This window comes from Salarias fasciatus, chromosome 23 (genome assembly GCF_902148845.1).
Source record: "Salarias fasciatus chromosome 23, fSalaFa1.1, whole genome shotgun sequence".
Classification (NCBI taxonomy): Eukaryota; Metazoa; Chordata; class Actinopteri; order Blenniiformes; family Blenniidae; genus Salarias; species Salarias fasciatus.
The window spans coordinates 23,944,171-23,966,175 of NC_043766.1; the positions used below are offsets into that span (position 1 = coordinate 23,944,171).

At 42.1% G+C, this 22,005-nt stretch overlaps 2 protein-coding genes across 2 annotated transcripts; one reads left to right on the plus strand and one right to left on the minus strand.

Moving 5' to 3' along the window:
* Nucleotides 1–51: 51 nt before the first annotated feature.
* LOC115382268 (general vesicular transport factor p115) lies at nt 52–14,718 on the minus strand. The gene is made up of 12 exons (XM_030083968.1): nt 14,664–14,718; nt 13,919–13,996; nt 12,652–12,694; nt 12,323–12,483; nt 12,151–12,232; nt 6,690–6,873; nt 6,404–6,477; nt 6,186–6,262; nt 5,971–6,071; nt 4,963–5,051; nt 4,728–4,874; nt 52–2,274 (listed from the first exon to the last, which is right to left on the minus strand). Exons 2-12 carry the CDS (start codon nt 13,982–13,984, stop codon nt 2,078–2,080), a joined length of 1,221 nt encoding a protein of 406 aa, XP_029939828.1. The 5' UTR covers nt 13,985–13,996; nt 14,664–14,718; the 3' UTR covers nt 52–2,077.
* Nucleotides 14,719–14,945: 227 nt separating this feature from the next.
* Nucleotides 14,946–18,145, plus strand: mmachc (metabolism of cobalamin associated C). The gene is made up of 5 exons (XM_030083359.1): nt 14,946–15,041; nt 15,299–15,496; nt 16,566–16,718; nt 16,808–16,984; nt 17,450–18,145. Exons 1-5 carry the CDS (start codon nt 14,952–14,954, stop codon nt 17,630–17,632), a joined length of 801 nt encoding a protein of 266 aa, XP_029939219.1. The 5' UTR covers nt 14,946–14,951; the 3' UTR covers nt 17,633–18,145.
* Nucleotides 18,146–22,005: the final 3,860 nt, after the last annotated feature.

Sequence of the window (22,005 nt, forward strand, 5' to 3'; positions counted from 1 at the left end):
CAACAAAAGCACAACCACAACACAACACTTTACTTTTCACAGACTTTTTATTGTTGAGACAAAACACAAAACATTTCTTTTACAGATCTTCAGCGACTGAGTCAACTCTGTTTACTGCTTCACCAATGAACAATACTTGGCAAACACCATAAAATGGCAGTAGAAGGGTCTGATTCATCAGTCATTATGTGGCCACAGTAACAGAGAGATGAGCCTTTTTCTTCATTGAATGTTTCTGCAACCACTATATTACCATTTATGCAAGGACACTGTTAGAGAGGTTTGTGGACACAGGATTTGTTTTTAGTTGTCTTCAGGGTCTTTGTCTTCTCCTGATGAACCACTAATACAACTGTCAGATGTTACATATAGTGCGGCGGGACGTTTACCACCCAAGTCTTCACGTGTGTGCACCCTGCTGGGCATCCAACCCGTCCGTCAGGTGACGACGCTCCGCACGGCGGTCTGGCAGCTTTGATTGAGGGGGAATTCTGTCTGGGAGCTGAAATGTTTAACAGCGTGACACGCGGCTCAGCCCAGCGTGTCTTCTGTCACACACCGCAGCGTAAAGGGACCTCGTCACCGTCCTCACCGGGCGGAGAGTACGTGGGGATCACAGTGGAGGAGGTGGAGGTGTCCTGGCGCCTATGCGAGGTTAATGTTTTTTTTCCATTGTTCCTCTACTTCACTTCAACTGCATTAGTAGGGAGAAAAACTCCATTGCTCATCAGATTGCTGTTGGACTGAGGAGTGCACATTACTGGATGAGGAAGAGCCCATTAAATATCCATTATCCATGATACTGAAGAATGTAGAGCCGCTCCCGACCCAAAGCCAGCCGTGATGGCCTGATCTGAAGCCCTGAAGGTTTAACGTGAAGCGGCACAGAATCACGGGACTTTTATTTGCAGAAATAAAGGATTAATTGAAAATAACTACCTAAGACATTTGAGTATAACAGCAGGCTTTTTGTTTGGAAGCCAGCACTCTTCTCTGAAAACCAAAGTGATCAGTAGTGTCTCTTTATGGATCCCGCTGAAGCTACAGCTCAAGATGAAAGTCCTCCCAAAGCCTAAACCACATCTAACATTTCAGTCACCCCAACAATCTGTAATCATAACAAACCTAAACATAACTATTTTTAATTTCGTCTCGCCTGAAGCCAAACCTTGCGGTTTCACCGGCCAATCACAGGACTCCTGTCCTGAACTCTTTCAGGGCCCGTAATTTATTGTCAGCAGTGCACAGCGTACGAGCCCAGGGTGCGGCAACAATTAAAACATTATATTCTTTGTGTGGTTTACGCTGCGAAATAAAGCAATGGACAAAGAAAAGCCTTATTTGCTGGCACAAATTCCAACCATCATGAAACAAGTTCCTTTCTGAATGAGAAGCTCTCACAAAGGAATCTTTAAACAGCTGCCTGACTGCTCAGTTTGTTCCTATCAGTTGGTACATGTGGAGACAGTTAGAGCTTATTATTCAAACTGGAGTCTATATCAGTAACAAGACTGAGGGCATAACGATGCTTTGATGAAACAGCTTGTGAACAAAAGGCATCAATGACTCAGGATTTGCTCATTTGTAAGCGAATAGGCCAGACCAGTAACTAATTTAATAAAAAAAAAAAAAAAAAAAAAAAAAGGAAAAAATGTGGATCGTTGTGATTTGCCCTCACTTAAACGTGTTAGGATTGAGTACAATATCTAAAAGTGGATTTTAAGAGTTTCTCCCACAACTGGAGAGACAAAGCAGGTGGGTTAAGCAACAGTAATAACACTAAGTAGGATGATTTGATTACTTGTAGATGTGCTTCCGTTACCATGCCGAGTCTGTTTTCCATTCTTTGTTTTCCTTCCTCCTCCTCCTGGGACCACTAACAGAATGAGCCATATGGATGTTTGTGCAGTCCTATTTCTATTATTAGTGCTGCATGTTTGAATTGTGCTGATAAAATCACTGTAATTTCAAACGATTAATACACGTTAACCGTGCACTGGAGGAGCAGGAATCCCCTTGTTGCTCTTAGACGCTTTCCAGGTCTTCACTTCCATCAAGAAAGTCATTATAAGGAAGGTCAGAGGTCATCAAGGCTGAGGTCAGATGCCAAGTCAGGGTTCAGGTCGTCATCAAGAAGGTCGTCGCCATCATCACCTTCATCGTCATCGTCGTCGTGGTCGTCGTCGTCGTGGTCCAGGTCGGGCCTGGCAAAGTCGCTCCGTCTGGACTGAACGCTCAGTCGTGTCTGTGGGCTGTGCCGACGAGCCGGCAGACCTGAGGAGCGCAGAAGGAGCATGTGACTGACTGAGAGCCTCTCTGCTGTGGCACCACTTGGGATTAGCTTGGAACACATTCAAATGGTTTCCCAGAACAACTGTGAACTTGTACGTGCGCATGTTTGTGTTTGTGTGTGGATGCTGTTGCCAAATTATCCAGGCTTCATGGGCCCAAACCACTCTGGGAAAACATTTGGAGCAGAGACTGTAATCTCTTCCGGAAACATCAACCTTCTGTTACAGTAAATCTCAGGGGTGAGCAGCGCATGAGCGTGCATGCGCACACACACACACACACCAAGAAAAAACGGATTTCACACAGACTGCAGGGGAGGAAATGAGAGCTTAAGTATTCTGTCGGTAGATGTAAGAACAACTTACAATTGAAAAACCTGCTAACACAAATACTTACTATACGACTACGTTCCAAACTTATAGTTTATATCAATATATTAAACACTTTTTAAACACTTAATTGTTTTCCTTTTTTCTTAATCTTTAGGACTTGAGTCCGAAGATGATTAGCCAAGATCAGTAACATCTGGGGGAGCAGTCTCAAAGTGCTTGTGAAACTTCCTTAATTAAACAAACTTGGTCCAAAACCCCTCAGGTTCTTTGTTTTTGTGCTTTTTTTCTTCATTGTTCACATGTTGACTCAGTATATCCCCACAACGTATTTGAAATTAAACAATCAATATGTGCTTTAAATGCAGAAAGTCAGCTTTAATTTGATTTTGAACCAAGAAGGAAATCATACATTTGCCTTATGTGTGCTCTGCAATTTTTCAAAGGAGACAAGCGACTGGATAAATGGCTGCTGGGCTGTTCCATGACAAAATGTGTTATTTCCTCTTTATTTATCCTACAAATAACAAACAAAAGGTTAAGAGTTCATGAAAGTGTTGTATTAATGTTAAAAACATGACTGCAGACAAGCGCTGTAGGATGGACACTGTAGTCTTTAATATCATCTGCTCACATTCCTCTAAATACTTGATGCAACTAAATGGATTATGAAGGTGCAAGGAAGAGTAATGTTCTTTATCATTAGTTCATATTATAATTTTCTCTCCTATTACTCTCTCTCTCTCACACACAAGGGGGAGTCCGACCCAACAATGCAGAAAAGATGCAGCAAGTACAAAAAGGGAGAGCTGCAACCAAATGGAGGTTCATACCGAGTTTAACTCCGCTGAAACGTAGTTGCATAAATAGACCATGAGTAAACTGCTGCCTCAGAATTTGTAAGGCATCATGGGCCATGCACGTCAGATTACTTTGGGGAACATCTCTGTGTAATATGTTTGATCTCCAGCATGTGAAGGCACTATGTGATGATATATCAACAACTGTAAGGGACACGCAACAGAATATCAAAACTGACTATCTAGCTCATGATGACTGTCGTTTGTCCATTTACAACATGTATGTATTGTAATTTCAGCTCCATTTGCCTGATTTAAATATAAACATCTTATTATTGTGCATTAAATACATATTGACTGTTTCATTTAAAATCTTTTGTGTTGACGTATGGAGGAAAAATTTTGAAAATGTTGTCAATGTGAATGACTTTACTGTTGAACTCTCAAGTTTAATGCAAATGGACAAAGGACTGTGACGTGATAAGTTGTTCTAATGGTTTTTTTTTGTGTTGTATTTCTTGCTTGAATAGATGGTTGGTTAGTTGGTTAACAGGCCTGCATGGCATCAATCTTTTCTTCATGCTACTAACTGCAAAACAAATGATCAATTCTTCTCTTAACTAACCGTATATTAATGAGAACGGAGGGCTTTCATCACCAATGTGTATGCACCGGATGAATCAGAGTGGAGGGCGAGCCAGATGTGTGGGGGAGGATCAGCAGAACTACACGTCCCATTCCTGCTGCAACCGTCATCTGATTGTGCCCATCTGGCCAATGTGCGCCGTTTTCCGTTAGTCGAATCGCGTGATCCGATTGTCAGGACGTGTTTGTGTTGCTGGAGATGTCGGAAGGCAGGTGGCTCGTGAGAATCATATGACGACACGTGGCATTGATGACGCAGAACTCTGAATGTCCAAGCGCAGTGGGAAACCATTGTCATAATGTCACAACAGTTTTTCAGTTTAATCAGTAATAACAGCCGAATCAGCCTGGAAACACACCTGAGGAATAATGTGTAGCTCATTCTCAGCCAAGCTGAGAGCTGAAGCATATTGTGGGGGCTAACGGCACCTACGACCATATTCAACAGGTCGTGCTAAGTCCTGTCATTGACTCTTTTAACTAGGACAGGGAGTTTGAAGGCAGCCTTTTCTTTTGGCAAGACTGCAGAGGATTTGTCAGTGAGGATGAGAGAAACCAACGTCTTGAACAATCCCTGCTTGCAGAATCTGCTCAGTAAACATCCAGCATTTACATAACCTGTTCAGCACGTTTCCCAGCAAGAAGGAAAATAAATTCCTACCAGGGTCTTTGTCGTCCAGCCATGACAGGTCATCTGAGCTGACCTCGGCCAGGCTCGGAGTCGGGCTGAAGTCTTCTGAGTCGGACTCGCCCTCTTCAACTCTGACTAATCTGCTCTGGCCACGAGGGAGTGGAGATGGCGAAGCCCCTAAAATTAACATAAAAGCACAATTATCGGGGTAACATGTGGGATATGTGTGTAAGGCCGAGCCAGAGGGGTAGATAGATACTAATACCAGGCACGTGCGCTGACAGCAGAGACGTAGGTTCACCATCGTGAAGAGCGAATCTCCTCACCTCATCCTTCAGCTCTGACACAGTCGCACTGTTGTGAGACATCAAACACTACTTATGCAACCAACTGAAGGATGGAAAACTCCAGAAGAAAACAAGCATCCGCTATATGAAAAAAAGTGTGTGCTTTTGGATATATACAAAGACTAGCCATAACATGATGACTACAGACAGGTGAAGTGGACAAGACTGGTGATCTCTTGAGCATAGTACTTGCTCGTGAGCAGAAAGCAAGTGAGCATTTTGTCTTCAAAGTTGAGGTGTCAGTGGGTGAAAAACTGAAGATCTGAGTGCTAAATTGTGTTGTCTAGACAAGTTTTTCAGAGGGCTCGAATCCCAGATGATTCAATATGAAGACAGGATAGACCCTGGACAGGTGGCCGGTCCGCCACAGAGAGAGACACAAATTCAAGAGTTCAGGTAATTTAGAGTCACTGATTAATGTTGAAGGCATTGTAATGCCTGTAATGTAATGTAAGGCAGGTCTTACACTGTAGTAGGAAAACCGGAGCACGGAAAAAGGGAATGAACATGCAGAAAGAATATGCAAACTTTGCACAGAAAGTGGACCAAGCTCCGACACAAAGAGAGGATGTGAGTGAAGTGAGCGTGCTAACCACAACACAAACATATGATCTACATCCAAAATGTCGGTTGTGGTGAAACACCTGACATTTTGATGGGGCCTGCAATGAAATGAAACTTCTACTTCAAAACGTTATTGACTTCATGGCTCTATAATTTAGTGGTGTACTTATTTTTCCTGTGGCTATTTTCTTCCTCATTCTGCTTACATAGATAAAGAAAATTTAAACTGTGACTTTTTCAACAAAACTGTTTTTTTTTCTTTATAAAGCTTATTTACGGTTGAAAAAGTTGATCAACAGAATACATTAAAATAGGCAACAATGTCCTCTTCTGAAAGCTCTTATACATGCCAACATCAGTACCTGATTTGGCAGACCTCGTGCTGCGTGTGAGAGAACTGAGAGAGCGTCTGAGTCAGATCAGCGCGGTGAGTTCTGTAGCTGTCTGTCAGCTCCTCCAGTGTCTGGGCAAAAAAGAAAAAGAAAAAAAAAAACTCAAACACAAAGGGAATGTAAAGGACCTGAATGAAAACAAACCACAAGCAAACGCCACCAGCGTGAAAGAGTGTGTGCTGTACTTTGCAGCTGCGTTCATACTGTCTCCTTGTCTCCCTGGCCTCTGCCTGCTGGAGCAGCCCGTTCTCCTCCTGCCTCCCTGTCAGAAGGAAGAGAAAGGGCCGACACCGTGAACAAGATTGTGCTTGTCTTCCTCTCGGAGGCCAATGGTGGGCCGGGACATGTGCGGTCCCGCTGAATCAATGCGCGGGCATGATGTGTGTGAGCGTACGTGACTCACTCAGTCGTGTTTTCAGTTGGTCCAACTCTCTCCGCAGGTGCTCCAGCTCCTCTTTGTGTAGCTTCGAGCTGAGACTGTGACAAAAGACAACAACAACAAAAAAAAAAATAAATAAAAAAGTTCCAACAGCTGTCGGGGGATATTCCCCAAACTGTAACTGACAGCCACACAGCTTTACAACTGCAAGCGCTTTTTCTGTTCTGTGCCAGATGTAAACGCTGTTCGACAAATCTTGGGACGGCCATCAGTGCAGTCTGCAGGTGCTGCGAACCCCAGCCCAGCCCACCTCTCCTCCAGGTTGCCCAGAGACGTGGCTCTGCTGATGTGTCCCCGCAGACTGCTCAGCTCACGTCCAACCTCTCTCCTCCACTCCTCCATCCTCCTCTGCGCCCCTGGACTTTGTCCCCTCCTCGATTCCTCCCTCTCTCTTTCCTGGTCCCTCAGCTCCCCATGCAGTCTGTGAACCTCACCTAGAAGAGACCAGTTACAGATTACTATGAGCAGTGGGTAATGTCCTCTGTGAAAACCCCGTGGACAAATCAGAATAATTTATTAAGCTCTTTAATTATGAATGAGTCTTCAGGTCATGAGCGTTTTTTCAGACAACAGAGGGGAAGACAGTAAAAAATATGGGGGAAAAAACACAGGTGAGCATTATTAAAAACTCAATGGAAGTTAGAGCAACAGCAATGAAACACGATTCTCTAATTTAACAGACATGTTCCAATGTTTGCTATAGCACTTGCAAATGAAGCCCGAAGCAGTCTATGCCGGAACATAACAATATAATAAATCAATACTAACAAACAAAAATAAGAGATAATAAATGAAGGATTTTTTTGCAATTACATCTTCAGATTCATAAAGTTTACAGCATATTTTTCTGCATGCACTATTGCTTCCAGTCACCACAAGGAGTCAAATGCTGTTTGTCAGTCTCAGCGCATAATGGAAGTGGACTGAAAAGTATTTAATGCAAAAATAACAAAATAATTTTCATTGTTAGTTATGTTGTGTGAAGATTCTTAAGCCTGCAAGTGGTCATATTTGATAATTTGTGCTTGTTTACTTCTTCAGAGAATTAATGAATGGATGGTTGGATGGAGGAATGAAGACTACCTGTGGCTAAATATGTCATAATAATAATAATAATAATAATAATAATAATGCATTGGTTTTATATAGCGATTTATTGGACACTCAAATGTAAGCCAAAAAAACATGATACATATGTCTGAACAAAGTGTCACATTGGTGAAACTACATTATAATTCTCATTGGGTTAATTTTAGAATGGATCAGGTTTTTCTCTGTTGTGCATTTTTCTCGGTTGAGAATCATCTCAGTTATTCGTTTGGAGGATACATGAGATAGCAGTAGCAAGTTGAGCATGGGTGTGTTTCTCACCAACTTCCTAGGTAGAGCAAAAGAGGACCCGGCCTCACCGGGGCATCGATGGCTGGTAGGGGTGATCGCTTGTGGAAATGCAGCTGGAGAAAAGAGCCAAACTCTTTGCTTGAGTGTGTGGGTACCTTTAGAGACACCTAATGGCAAATGCTGGCATGAGATTTATGACCCCATTCAGTCGTCAGTTTGGGAGTAACACCCCGTTTCGCCTCGCCACATGTGCTCGGATTACAGATACATGTTGAAAGTTGCTGTTCAGTGACCTCCGTGTTTAATGAGCATTTCCCATCTGATAAACATTTCCTAACATCAAGATTCTTTATCTTGGACCTGTTTCTGAGACGTTTTCTGGGCATTGGTTTCAGCTGTGAAGCTCGGTTGCCAATACTGGACGTGTGTCGGCTGGGTTGATGTGAGGCACTTTGATTGGCAGAGGGAACTAATGGGGTCAGGACTGAACAACAAACTCAGAAGTATCCGACTCCCTGCAGAAGAGGGGTCTGCATGGCAAAGGCACTAAATCAGGTGAGGTTTCTTCCATTTGATTTATTGCAAAGTCATCCTCCTGCTTAGAGCTGTATTTTACCAACTCCACATCAAAGTCTGTCTTTTTTTTCTTGAAGAGAATCCATGTCCATGTGGCTGGGCTGACTGATGAGCTCCATCCTCCATACTCCTGTTCCCACTTCATCCTTCATTTTAGCAGGAGAGAACTTTATTATTATTATTATTATTATTATTGTTGAAGTGGGGGCTGAAGGTCTTGCTCATGCAGGGACCCACTGTGCATGTTTTAGGCTGTAGGAGTAAGTTGGAGAGGAATCTCACGCACACAGGAGAGCGAACGCCATACAAAAAGACCCCGGCCTGGTTTTAACCACGACCCTGGTTAAGCGCTGCACCATCGTGTGGCCCACATTGTCTTTCTGGATAGAATTTTCTGCCTAGCTCATTATCATCACCGATCGGTAAAGAACTGCTGTTTGACAGGACTCATGACGGTCTCACTGTGAAGCTGCCCATCTTTGACTTGTAGGACTGAAACAGCGGCTCGATCCGCCTGCCCGTCGACGAGGACACTGATCTCATCCCAGCAAACTGTTGGCATGCGTTCACGTTTGATTTGGTGGCTTCATGATTAGCTGAGGTGCCTGCGGACAGTCCTTAATGGTCTCTGCTGGGCAGATTGGGCTGGAGATGCTGCTACTGCGGTGAGGAAGACGGGCCGGAGCCGCCAAACACAGCTGCTCTTCCCTTCGGATCTTTCCTGTTAGAGGGACGCACCGCTTCCGCACTCTGCTGTTCGTCTCTTTGCGGAGGATGGAGTCTGTCTGGACGGCTGTATTCTCGGCTGTTGGGGTCACTCTGCTTTTCAGGTATTTGGCCTTTGTTTTCCTGAAGTCGAACACTCCTTCACTGGCCCGAAATTCCAGCCTCACGTGCTTCTCCTGAACTCTGAGATGAAGATGGAGTCTCAGGTGTCACCAGGACGGGGGAAGAGTTCCGACTTCCGAACCATAAAAGAGACAAGCCAGACAGACGGATATATGCTGAAGTACACACAGTTTGGCTTCTCTTTCCAGCAGCACGTCGTCATTCTGGGAGATGCAATCACCCACACCTGCCACTGACTGATCCTCCTAATCAGACCAGGCCTATTGCTTCACCTGGAAAGTGGGTGATACAAGCGCCCTCTAGTGTCTCCTCCGAGCCAATACCTGACATTCATGCATAACAGAAAAAGAAAACCTGATCCATTCTTAAATTAACTCAAGCATTATGCAGTTTCACTATTGTGACACTTTGTTCAGACACTCACGGCCACACGGTGGTGCAGTGGTTAGCGCTTGTGTCTCACAGCAAGAAGGTCCAGGGTTCAATACCGGCCGGGACTCAGGGCCTTTCTGTGTGGAGTTTGCATGTTCTCCCCGTGTGTGCGTGGGTTCCCTCCGGGTACTCCGGCTTCCTCCCACGGTCCAAAAACATGCACGTCAGGTTAATTGGTCACTCTAAGAATTGCCCCTAGGTATGAATGTGTGAGTGCATGGTTGTATGTCTGTGTATATATATATGTCCACCCTGCGACAGACTGGCGACCTGTCCAGGGCATACCCCCGCCTTCGCCCATAGCAGCTGGGATCGGCTCCAGCCACCTGCGACCCCGAAAGGGACCAGCGGCAGAAAATGAATGAATGAATGAATGTTCAGACACTCATTTTTTGCTTATTAAATTAATTATTAAATAATTAAACCAATTCAACGACGTCCGACGTCACATCCCTATGTTTAGCAGATGATAAAGTGATTCAGTGAGATAAGCTGACTGTGGTGCTGATAGGGTTGACAACTCTGAAAAATAAACAAGGGACATCTCAACTCAAAGGGCTAGCCAATAGAATCACCTGATTTTTTTTTTGTCCTGCTTTTGAGTGTGAGAAGAAGAATTGACTACTTAAATTCACTAGGAGTCGAAGCATAGTTTAATAATGTGAATACACTGAAAGCAAATGTAGTCAATTTTTTTTATTGTAAAATAACAAAATTAACAATATCTCTCTTGAAAATATACTTGTCTTGCTTAACTTCATTGAATAAAAACAAATTTAACAGAACTCCGTCTGGCTTGAATTAAACTAGAATAAAAATATATATCATTAACAGAACCCTGTTTGGTTTAAATCAAAATAGAATAAAAATAAAAATATCTTAACTTAAAATTGTATAAAACTATAGAAATCAGAAAATCCTTGTAATAACGCACATTTAGTTCAATAAAAACTGGAAACAGTCTGTGGGGAAAAACTGTTTTTTAATATTTGTGTCTGTAGTAAATAAGATTGAACTCAAGAGCTCAACATGATATTATGTGCAGACAACCTCTTTTTTCCATTTGTATCTCTTGAGCTCTTGCTGCAGTAAGGACTTTTGTCTTTCAGTGCTATAGAGTAAACTCTGAGCAAAACATTTCACAATTTAGACCAGGGGTGGGGAACCCTGGTCCTGGAGGGCCGCAAACCTGCATGTTTTCCATGTCTCCCTGCTTCAACACACCTGAATCGAATCAAGATTCATGGCCAAGTCTAGCAGAAAGCCAGATAACGAGCCTCATTGCAATCAGCTGTGTTGAAGCAGGGAGACATGGAAAACATGCAGGTTTGCAGCCCTCCAGGACCAGGGTTCCCCACCCCTGATTTAGACTGACAGTGAGCTCATTTCTAATGAACTCAGCAGGGCCTTTGTTCGGCACATCAGTCCACTTATTCTTCATGAAAAAAAAAAAAAAACCCTCCCCCCAAGATGAGGAAGACGGGATGCTGAAGGATATACAGCTGCCTGGATGTTGGAGGTCAGCTGCCTGACAAACTTGCACCCATCTCTATTCTGTTGCCTTTGACTACAACTTTTTCCTTCTCCTGAAGAGCTGTAGTAAGGTGCTCCAGATGGCTGTTTGCATTCGCACAGACACATAGGTTATTCATAGAAGAAGAAAAAAATGTATATATTTATAATTTTGTATAGTATTTTAACTACCTGTAGTTAACGTTGTTTAACATATAAAAGTTTGCATATGTGTATACTATAAAGTAAGTTTATGATTATGTATTTATTTGTATATATTACCTATCGATTGTATTTGTTTCCAATCATCAATAATAATACATGATTTATCACTACGTTGACAACTGTTTCATTCTTACCTGTCAACTAGGCGAAGTGATCTTCTCCATGTCATAAAAGGAGATTTTAATGGATGCTAGAGAGAAGGGCTGCAGGTGAAAGAGTCAGTTTTCCTCTGACAAGTCAAACTACTTCTGGACATAACTGATGGCAGTGTTTAAGAAGGCTGTAAACTCCTGTGTTATCATGCCCTTTTTCCATCCCAAGTGCTGTTCTCATCCCACTCCTTCCTGTATTTTTGCAACCTTCTTTGTTTCCCTTGAGGAGTGCTGCTTGTCAAAGTTATACTCTCCTAGTCACTGTCACCCATGCTGCCTAATGCTCGGCCGTTGTCTTCCGGCATCTTGTTTGCAAGCAACCGTACCTCGACCAATGAGATAAGCGTGATTCTGTATTGTCATACATGTGAGTGTGCTGTCAGCTCATTGATCACAGAGCAGAACAGGCTTTGGAATAGGTTTACCCAAGGTTTTCATATAAAGCACACTATTATTCATTAATTCCATTGACATTTCAGACTTTTTGATTGTCGAGGTACAGGACAAAGGGCCTCCCTTTTCAGCTCAATATGGAACATATACGGGTACTTTTGTTTCTTCATACAATTCCATTTTTCCAAGGGACAGTGGGCAATCTTAGGTGCAGAAGTACCGATTGATTACCTTGTAGCATTTGAATGTGACACTGGTGAGACTGTTTTTCCCTTTCCAAGTCATGGAGTCTTTGAGTGAGAGACTCAATCGCCTTAAAGAGACAGTGTGAAAATAAATTAATTAGAGATTGCGTAAACACACTGTTGATTAATTCTGCACGTCCAACTATTGAAAATCACACCTGGTTCTGGATCTGAAGTTGTGACTGGATAGAGGCTAAGTCTGCCCACTGCACGCCAGGACTTGGCGATGGGGAAGGCTGTCGGAGAAGAGGGGCTCGGGGTGGAAGAGCAGGAGGGTCCAGATTTGTATTGTAAAGCTTTTCTCTTGCAGCAAACAAATCTGAAGAAAAATGTGGACAGGAAAGGAAAATTTGATCAAATCTTATTGAAGATTCTAAAGTAAGATTTACTAAACTGTGAAATCTTAAAGTGAGGAGGAAGGTATATACAAAAATAACAGTAGTTTCCTGTTTTAGGTTTACCCAGAAATCTAAAAGGGCTCACCCACCTTCTCCTCCTTTGGGGAATTTTCCTGGTGGGGTCAGCCTTTTCTGTTGACAACAATAGGAACTTTTTGAGAATCTCAAGAAATCTGTTGACTCCAGATAGCTATACAGTATTATCTAAGTCCAGCCAATAAATCAACACTGCCATCTACAGAATGCTGCAATAATAGCATATGGGAACAACTTACAAACATCTGATATTGAATAGGTTCAGTGTTATACTAAAAAGCCAACAAAACTTTATTTACAGCTGTATCTCAGAATGTCAGAATTTGTGCTGTCAGTCTATCCAAAAAAATTAATCTAATTAATTACAGGATTTGTAACTAATTATTCTAATTAATTGCATTTTAATCTCATATCTGCTTTAGGTCCCCAAGTGAAGAATTCAAATTCAGGGACGTTACAGAATTGTAGTGCGTGACTCATCAAATGAAAACACCGAGAAGAGAAGATCTGAAATCCACATTTTTATTGATGATGAGTGAAAGCTAAGTCAGGACGTCTCATCCAAAATAAATTCTGAGCCCAATCAGGCAACTCAAATAACACTGTCAGTGTGTTTCATTAAAGAAATTCAAAAGAAGAAAAAGTTTGAGCACATCCCAGCAAATCAATTCGGCCTGGTGCACTATTCAAAAATGCAGTACAAATATAGATTTAAAAAAATTCTGAAAAAATAAGGCTGAGTCTAAAATAGCCACTGAAGCAAACTGAATTAAAAATGAACATTAAAGCTAACTCAACACAGCAATTCAGAATGAATACTACAAGTAGAACATGCCTCTAAATAAGACAATTCCTTTCACACTGAACTACCACTCAAGTGTGCTATAAATAATTTTAGATTGATTTTTTTAGTGCACTGATTTGCGGTGTAATTAATTAATCTAATTAATGCACTAAAGTGACAGCCCTCGTCAGAATACATTTCAAAAGTTAATTTCCCTATAATTAATTCCAAACAGTGACAGCTTGATATATTTCACATTAATTACACATAAAGTAAATATTTGAATTTTATAAGTAATCTATTCGTCCAGCTTTATATGACTCGGGGTTACTGTTGTTGAATGATAAAAAATACAGTGCAAACTTTTGGAAAATGTCTCAATATATTGAGTGTAGAAATAACTCAGAAAAGCAAGTCTACCACAGCATTTGACTTTGAAAAACGACATATATCCACTTATATATGTGTGAGCAAAGGCTTTTGAATAATAGAACTAAGTGTCAACTTAAAAGATAGTCCCACTACAATCGACTCACCCTCATTTTTGCAACGCTGCCATCTGCTACTGACAGGATGGAGCTCAGCTCATTGTCCCAGTTCATGTCTGAATCCACCTGGAAGCAGAAGCACCGAGTCAAACTGTCAGATGCATCATTCATCAGCATTAATTCCTGATCCTCGGACGCCCCAACAACGACGTTACACCGAAAAACCAACGGGGGGACAGTGATACAGTAACTTTAGAAGTGTTTTAAGGTCGCTCCGTGAGCCAACAGCTGAGGTAAGATCTCTGACACTTACAGATATTAGATTACAGCAGGCCGCCACTGCACCTGCATGCTTAGGTGATGCTTGTCAGCTGCAGCACAGGTTAAAGTGACTAGATGTGTAGGGTGTTTGATAAAGCAGCGGGCCAGCTCAGGTGATGTGCAGCTCCCTCTGCAATTTTAGGTGTGACGCAGAATCTCTCCCTGCCGACATAATCTTAACAGCAGGAAAAAAAAACAAACAAACAAAAACATCAGCGCTAAGTAATGGAGGTACTGCAAGTGCTGAAGTGGGTGTATGTAGTGTTAATCTGAGATATCGGCCGTTAGCAGTTCTAAATTCCCCAACACCATCTCTGTTTTGACTGGCAGAAAGCTCACATCTACCGCCTCTAAGACACTGAATGAGGTCTACCTTCAACACAGTCCACGCACTATCCACACACGTTAAGTAAACTATACCCAAACACGGGAATTTAAAGGGTGTGTGTAAATTGCTAACAGAGCTACTCACAGAAAAACTGGCGATGCCACTTTTAAATCCAGGAGCGCACTGTGACGTGATGACGTCAGACGCAGAGCCCTCCTACTGTGGGACTTGTAGTCGATCCACTAACCTGGTTGTGACTGAACTACACCGGTAGTCATGCAGTACGGTTGTTAGCCAAACTATGACCTACTTTGTATTTCAAACCGTCTTTAATTGATTTAAAGCGTGACAGAGCTGAAGTTTTCTTTCTGGCCGACAGCAGTTCGCCAGAGAACACCATTTCCCATAGTCCTGTGCGCCGTGCTGACAACAATGGCGGCTTCCATCGACGATGTTGAAAGTATCACCGGACAGCTGGACAACCGTTTGTCAAAACTGGGCTTTGAAGTGTATCCTCTAAAGGTAATGTGACTCCTGTTACCTTTTCTTGTGTGTATTTTCATGCCTTAGCAGTAAAGGTGAGACGTGTTCATGCAACACGTGGTGTTTGAGACTGCGTGAAGAGCTGAAAAGTTTGAGCGGTATAACGTGTACTACCAGACGCCTTGATGCGCTGGTGGGTGTATGTTTCCGGGTATGTACAAAAGGGTTGTTTCTGTTCCCTTCTCATTGTTCACTTCGTTCGTTGCTTCGTTCTGTTTGTCCACCCATTTCTGTAGGTCGGCTGGTATAACTCTGTGCTGTCTCCGTCTCTGCGGCTGTCTTACCCGGATGACAGCTTGGCTGTGCTGCTGCTGAGCACTCCTGCCATGTTTGAACAGGCCTTCTTGCCCTTCATGGAGCAGAAGAGCTGTCAGGGGCTGACTGACCCCATAGACCAGTGTGTGAAGCACTGTGTCTCTTCTGCTGTCACACAGGTGAGAGTGGATGACAGGTGCTTTACAGGTTGGAAAAGGGATGAGTCTGGTAATACCCTGTTTCATATCTCATAACTCAGATACTGCCTTAATACTGTGGTTTAGATTTCGCTGCCTTTAATGGGAAATGATTGAGTAATGAAGACTGCAGCTGGATCATTAAAGATTTTTAATACAAGACACATAAGCATAGTGATGCACAAAATTCAGCAATGTCAGTGTAACCCCCAATCTGTCCGCAGTAGTGTGTCAATGTCACTGGGTTAGTGTGGCAAGTTGCACAACTTTCCATAGTCATAAAGATAGGTTATGTTTAGTTCAGCTGGATCGTGTTGATACTATGTGCTGCAAATGTTCCCTATCCTAAAGCAGGATCAAGAGATGAGCAGAGAGATAATACATGGCCCATGCATATAAACACTGGTTTTCAACCAGGCACTTCACTGGGAAAAAAAATCATCACTGGATATAATAGTTAAAACTGGTCTCTCAGGAGCACATGAGCATCTCAGGAAAAAAAACAGATATTATATTTTCATATTAACTTCACTTGTGTCATCTCACAGGCTGCTTTTTGGCTCTCTGTCCACTTATGCACTTCCAATACTGCATTCAGCATGTTGCCATCATTGTTGTGATTGATCAAAGATGTCGAACAAATAGATGGAAATTTTTATCACATTGAAAACGACTATGATATTAATTTCCATGCTATGTGCTGATTGGATGTATTCAGTCTTTGAGTTAAATGTTTACTTAAATGATCACAATTTATGCTTTCACTTTGCTGATTTAAACTTTTCTCTGCTCTTTGGATCATGCTCCTCACTTTGTTGCAAACATGGTCTTTAGAAATAACTACAGTGTGGTATTTTATACATGTTTCTGATATTGCATGTAACCATCAGTTCACAAGATCACACACAAAGTTCACAAACAAAACTGGTAACTCATAACCTGCTTTACCATATTAGTAGGAAATCTTTTGAGAATTACTTCACTATGCTACACTACCTTTCAATGTAGCCTCAAGTGTTTTCCATTCTAACTGACTCTTTTTTCCTTGTAGTGTTTCTCAGGACAGAATGTAGATGTGAGGTACGACTATGAGCTTCTGCCCAGCAGGATGCCAAAGTTCTTGGCACAGACTGCTGCACATGTGTCTGGAGCAGCTTTCTACTACCAGCAGCCTGATGTCACAGACCAGCCATGGGGACAAAAGGTAATGCCAATCCCCCGGATATAGCCTGGGCAGCATTTTGCATAGCATTTCCTTCTCAGTTTTGAGCGTCTCCATCTGTTTGCCTGCAGAAAATGTTCGGAGTGTGCGTGCACCCCAGGTTTGGGGGTTGGTTTGCCCTTCGAGCTTTGCTGGTGTTTGGAGATGTACAGGTGGGCGCTGAGCTGGTGCAGCCTGCGCCTCCTGACTGTGTGCCTTCCAGAGAGGACAGGATCAAGCTGCTGGAGGCGTTCAACTTCCACTGGCAGGTACAGCACCTGAGCAGTTTTAGTCATAACACCTGTGGCACACACAACAAACAAACACCAAACTGTTCCATGCCAGAGATGCTGAGACAGATAACCTTTAGATAAAAGGCCACCTGTTGATGGAGACTTTGTTGTCCCGTGGGTCTAAACTGAGGAAATGTCAGTGTTGAGTTTACAGTGTTGTAGGAGGTAAAATGAAAGTATACATGTTTTGTTTAAAAAAACAAAACAAAAAAACCGTTTAACTCATGTAGGTGAATTAAGCCAAAAATTTTCTCAAGTGAAAATATTTTCTGGTATGTTGTCTGTGGTGACATTTAAAAAAAACTGAATATATGTTTATTAGAGTTTTCTTACTTGATTCTTTGACTTAATTTTATTTGCTAAGCCCACTTTTCTGAATGAGTCACATTTGTTCTTTACCAAAACATCATCAGATTTCTTTTCTGTGTTATTTTGCATTAGGATTGGAGCTACAGAGACATTATCCCTTCAGTCCAGAAGTACTCTGACAAACAGAAGGAGTACTTCTCCACTCCCCCTGCTCAGCGGCTTGCTTTGCTCCGGACTTGGGGTCTACTCCCAAGTGAAGATAATTCACCTGATGCTCCCTCAGACACACTGATCCAGCTGAGTGGACATGGCTAAAAGAGCGGCTGAAGCACACTCCCCTCCCCATCGGCACGGAAACACACAAGTTTGGATGTAAGATTTTGAGATGATTTGGGAAAATACTTGAATTTGCATGGCTGCTATTATATTGTATTTTTAATCAGATGCTCACACCACCTTAAAGTGTCGTGTTATATGTGCCGTGATAACTCAACCCTGTCAGCACGGAAATAGACAGGTTTGGATCTTGTAAGATTTTGAGATTAATTTGAGAAAATACTTGAATGTGGAGTTACTGGGAATGGCTCCGGTGCCCCACGATGCTGAAAAGGATAAGCTGCTCAAGAAAATGAATGAATTACTTTGATATGCATGGCTCCTATTATATTGTACTTTTAATCAGATGCTCAAAGTACTTTAAAATACAAGGGGGTACCCAAAAGAAACCGGAATTTGGTCACAAAATAATAATAATGAGTTTCGACTTCTGGCTGTCAGATGTGCTGCAGGTAAGCCTCGTGCATATCTGTGAAAAAGCTGAGCTCCCAGCGCCTGTCAGGCGCTATTTATAGTAACAGAGTGCCTCTGCGGTCTGCGATTGTTCCAAAATGGCGACATTGACTGGGAAGCCAGAGCAGCGTGCAAACATTAAATTCTTCTTTTTGCTGGGAAAAAACAGCAGCAGAAACACTCACCTTGTTGCAGCAAGCCTACAAGGATGATGCTCTGGGGAAGACTCAGGTCTATGAGTGGTCGGGCGGGTTAAAAAGGGCCGGATGTCGGCGCGTCAGGTCCGCTCAGCCGTGAAAACAATGCTGAGCTGCTTCTCCGTTGTCCAGGGTATCGTCCACAGCGAGTTTGTCCCTCCAGGTCAGACTGTAAATCAGGACTACTACATGGAAGTCCTCAGACGGCTCCGTGAGGATGTGAGGAGGAAGCGGCCCGCGGAGTGGAGCCCGGTTGATCCACCACGACAGTGCGCCAGCGGGCACGGCGCTGCGCGTCACGCAGTTTCTGGCAAAGAATGGGATGAATCTCCTCTCCCATCCGCCTTATTTGCCAGATGTAGCCTCGAGTGACTTTTTCTTGTTCCCCAAGTTGAAGAAAGAGCTGAAGGGACAGCGGTTTGCAGATGTGGAGGAGGTGACAGACAAATCGCAGCTGGCCCAGAATGGCACAATTACGCACGGGTGTCACAACACACTTGTGAAGTGGGAGACACGGCTGGAGCGTTGCATTAATACGAATGGAGATTATTTTGAAGGCGATGGTGGTGTTTTATTTTGGAAATGTAATGAATAAAAAGTTACAATCAAATTCTAGGTTCTTTTGGGTACCCCCTCGTATCATGCTATATGTGCCTTGATAATAAGCAGCTGTCTTCCTGACGCCAGAATTAACTACACCTTCTGTTTTCATAAAATATTTGGAGATAACACAATAAAACAATCGGTGCCGCTGACATCCCAGATTCCTCTCCTGTTGTTGATCAATGGAAGAAAGTCACTGTCAAGTGAATGTTTGCTGGAAGTTGTCTTTATTTTAACACCACAAATTATAATTTATTCTGTGTTATATTTGATGTGCTTCGCTGGCAGACACAAGCAGAATAATACAGTACAGACTGAGGGTGTCTGAGTAGCAGCTGGAACTTTGACTCTTCAGATGATTCATCCTGAGATACAAGAAACCTTGAATCAGCCACATTGTACCACAACAGGACTTCGCAGTAATTTTAAAATAAAGATTGAAGCCATAAATGTTGACTGCTCTGCCTAGGTTTGTCTCTGAGATATTTAGGACGAATTAATTTGTGTATATTAAAGAAGTTCAAAATGCAGATTAAAAAGTTCAAAGAAATACATTCAAACGGCTTTCTAGCATAACATTGGAAGACATTAAACGAAACTTTTTCTTCATATGTGCTTTATCAATTAATTACATTGATCTACTGTTCTCAATATTATTTAACATGCTTAGCACAGATAGCCCAGACAATCTTCCAAAGTAGATGACTTTTGTGGATGTCAGACCTTTTTTTTGGTCATTTTGGTGAATGACTGGAGTTTTATTTTGTTCCACATGAGAGTGGTGTCATGTTTGACAAGGTCTGAGTGTGTCAGTACACAGAAGTGGGATATTATCACCATGTGCAACTTCATAGCATTTCATTTTTTTAGTCTTCCAAGGACAGTTTAAAGGTCTTCTCTAAATTAGAAGTCAGAGAATTGAGTGATCATCATTTGTGTCTTTTTCGTTCTCCATTTGTTGCTTCTTCATCTCCTCACTGCATGCAGTAGTAAAAAAAGCTTCTTTTTTCTAAAGTGACTGTTCATCACTTTAAAATGTTTTATCCTTTTGGGCCATCTGACACCTCTTTCTCCCTGGTTCGAGGTGTAGCTTTTTACAAGGTGTTTTCACAGTCTCGTTCATTAATCAGCATATTTTGATACCGATAACAGATATGCAACTTTCTAAAAAATAGTAATTAAACAAACACTAATGCAGAACAGCCAATCTCATTTAAGGGAACACATACTGCACAAATTCAATTTGGCTAAACTAGTTGTTATGGTAGAATGAATTAGTGTTTTTGTGTTCTTTCTGATAAAAGTTAAACCACATGACTGAATGTTTTAGTTCTAACAGTTAGATTCATGATACATTGTTTTTTTGTTTTGTTTTGTTTTGTTTTTTGTTTTTTTTTAATAACTCATAAAACTCATTGTTTTGAGATTCAGGCCTGGAAACTTTTCTGATAAGATGTCCAGTTTTTGCAGAGTTGTAGATCTCAACAATGGCTGCATTGTCTTCCAAGGTTGTTTTACTCTAAACTGTCCAGCTCCTGTTTGGGACTCCTCCGACTTTGGGAGGGGTTTAAGGTTTTCCTTCTTTGTGTGTGTCTCAGAGTGATTTGATCATACAGGCAAGCCGGCTGTCTGTATGACTCCTGTACTTCAAATAAACCCCCAAAAGACCATTTGTTGAAGAATCTTTTTACTAAAGCTGTAAGCGGTACAGCATAGAATTTCCACAACACTAGTAATTATATCATAATGAAAAATAACTTCCCCAAACTTTTTTTTTGGTTATTTCAGCACAAAGACACACAAATGAACCCTGAAACATTCATATTTAATGCACTTTTAACTTTGTCTAAAATGGACAGCCGAGAATTCCAAGAAAAAGTACTGCACTCAAAAATCTGTACTGACGCAGCATTCCTCTGCACGCTGATACATGAAAAACCACGTTCCTTCTCGTAAGGCATTATTTCTTTGTCTTTTTCATTGCACAAACTTAACCTCATTCACAGTGGCTTGATTTCACTGCTGCAGCATCGACCTCATCACCACCAGTGTTGCTGCCACCTGCTGTTCAGTTTGTGGACTTAGCCATGCTGGCCACATGTTTCAACCTCTGCACTAATGTTGGCCTGCATAGTTTGGTGGGTTGGTCTAATTTGTTGTTCAGAAACTGCTCGGTCTACACTAGACATCATAGACACAGCCACTTACAGTCAAGCAAATAGGAAGATGAATGAATCAGATGACACTGTGTAAAATTATTCTTAAGGTGTGACACCTATGTTGTGTATGTGGTTCATAAAATATATAGTCCTGAGAGTTACAGTTGACAAGAAACAAAGGTTCCCTTGCAAATTGTACGACAAATAAATACAAGCTGACCCACCTGTAGAATCCTGAGTTATGAATCCAAGAAAACTTTATAAAACAAAAGGTTAGTTTCACGTTGGTAAAATTTATGTTTCAAGATGCAATGTTTAAGATATATTGCAAGAAACCTGCCTCACCAGGTAATATTGATCCACTTTTGCATCTAATATTTGTAATTCTGACAATATAATATAAAAATAAACAAAGCATCACATCTTGGCTTCATGGAATTGTTCAAAGCAACACAACATCATGGAGAACTTTTATCTTTTAAATACACAGAAATGCATCCAGTGGTATCCCTGCAGCATTTATTGGCTCTATTGTCCTGTCCTTGTCTCCAGTTTAACTGACACCCAGCTTGATGCATTATAGATGTGAGCTGCCACCGCCTCCCCCCTGAGCCTGCTGACAGACTGACTACTTTCAACTGTGACTAACCTGAGTTCCAGCAGCTCAGCTCCCTGACTGACACCACGACACAGGAGCCAGCTCTCCGCCCCTCAGCTCTGCATGGCTATAGTTTGTATTCTTCCTCTACTTTAGAAGAAAGGTGCAACAGACTGCAGCTCTCATCTGCTCCGGCGGGCACTGAGGTTAGGTGTGTATCAGCATCAATCAGAATACAGGTTGCAGTTCTGGATTAACCTCTAGATGTCACTGTTGGTCTCCTCAAAGCAGTCGGTGGTGGGTTTGTGCTGCTTCTCCAATGTTTCAGCACTGGATAAAGTC

Bases quoted from the DNA above. Each gene is read 5' to 3' on its own strand.
- mmachc (XM_030083359.1), top strand. From the start codon at position 14,952: ATGGCGGCTTCCATCGACGATGTTGAAAGTATCACCGGACAGCTGGAC. The intron at 16,719-16,807 runs GTAATGCCAATC...GTTTGCCTGCAG, and splicing joins ACCAGCCATGGGGACAAAAG to AAAATGTTCGGAGTGTGCGT. The intron at 16,985-17,449 runs GTACAGCACCTG...ATTTTGCATTAG, and splicing joins CGTTCAACTTCCACTGGCAG to GATTGGAGCTACAGAGACAT.
- LOC115382268 (XM_030083968.1), bottom strand. From the start codon at position 13,984: ATGAACTGGGACAATGAGCTGAGCTCCATCCTGTCAGTAGCAGATGGC. The intron at 6,874-12,150 runs GTAATCAATCGG...GGTCTCTTCTAG, and splicing joins TCACATTCAAATGCTACAAG to GTGAGGTTCACAGACTGCAT. The intron at 2,275-4,727 runs GTAGGAATTTAT...TGCGCTCCTCAG, and splicing joins GCTGGACGACAAAGACCCTG to GTCTGCCGGCTCGTCGGCAC.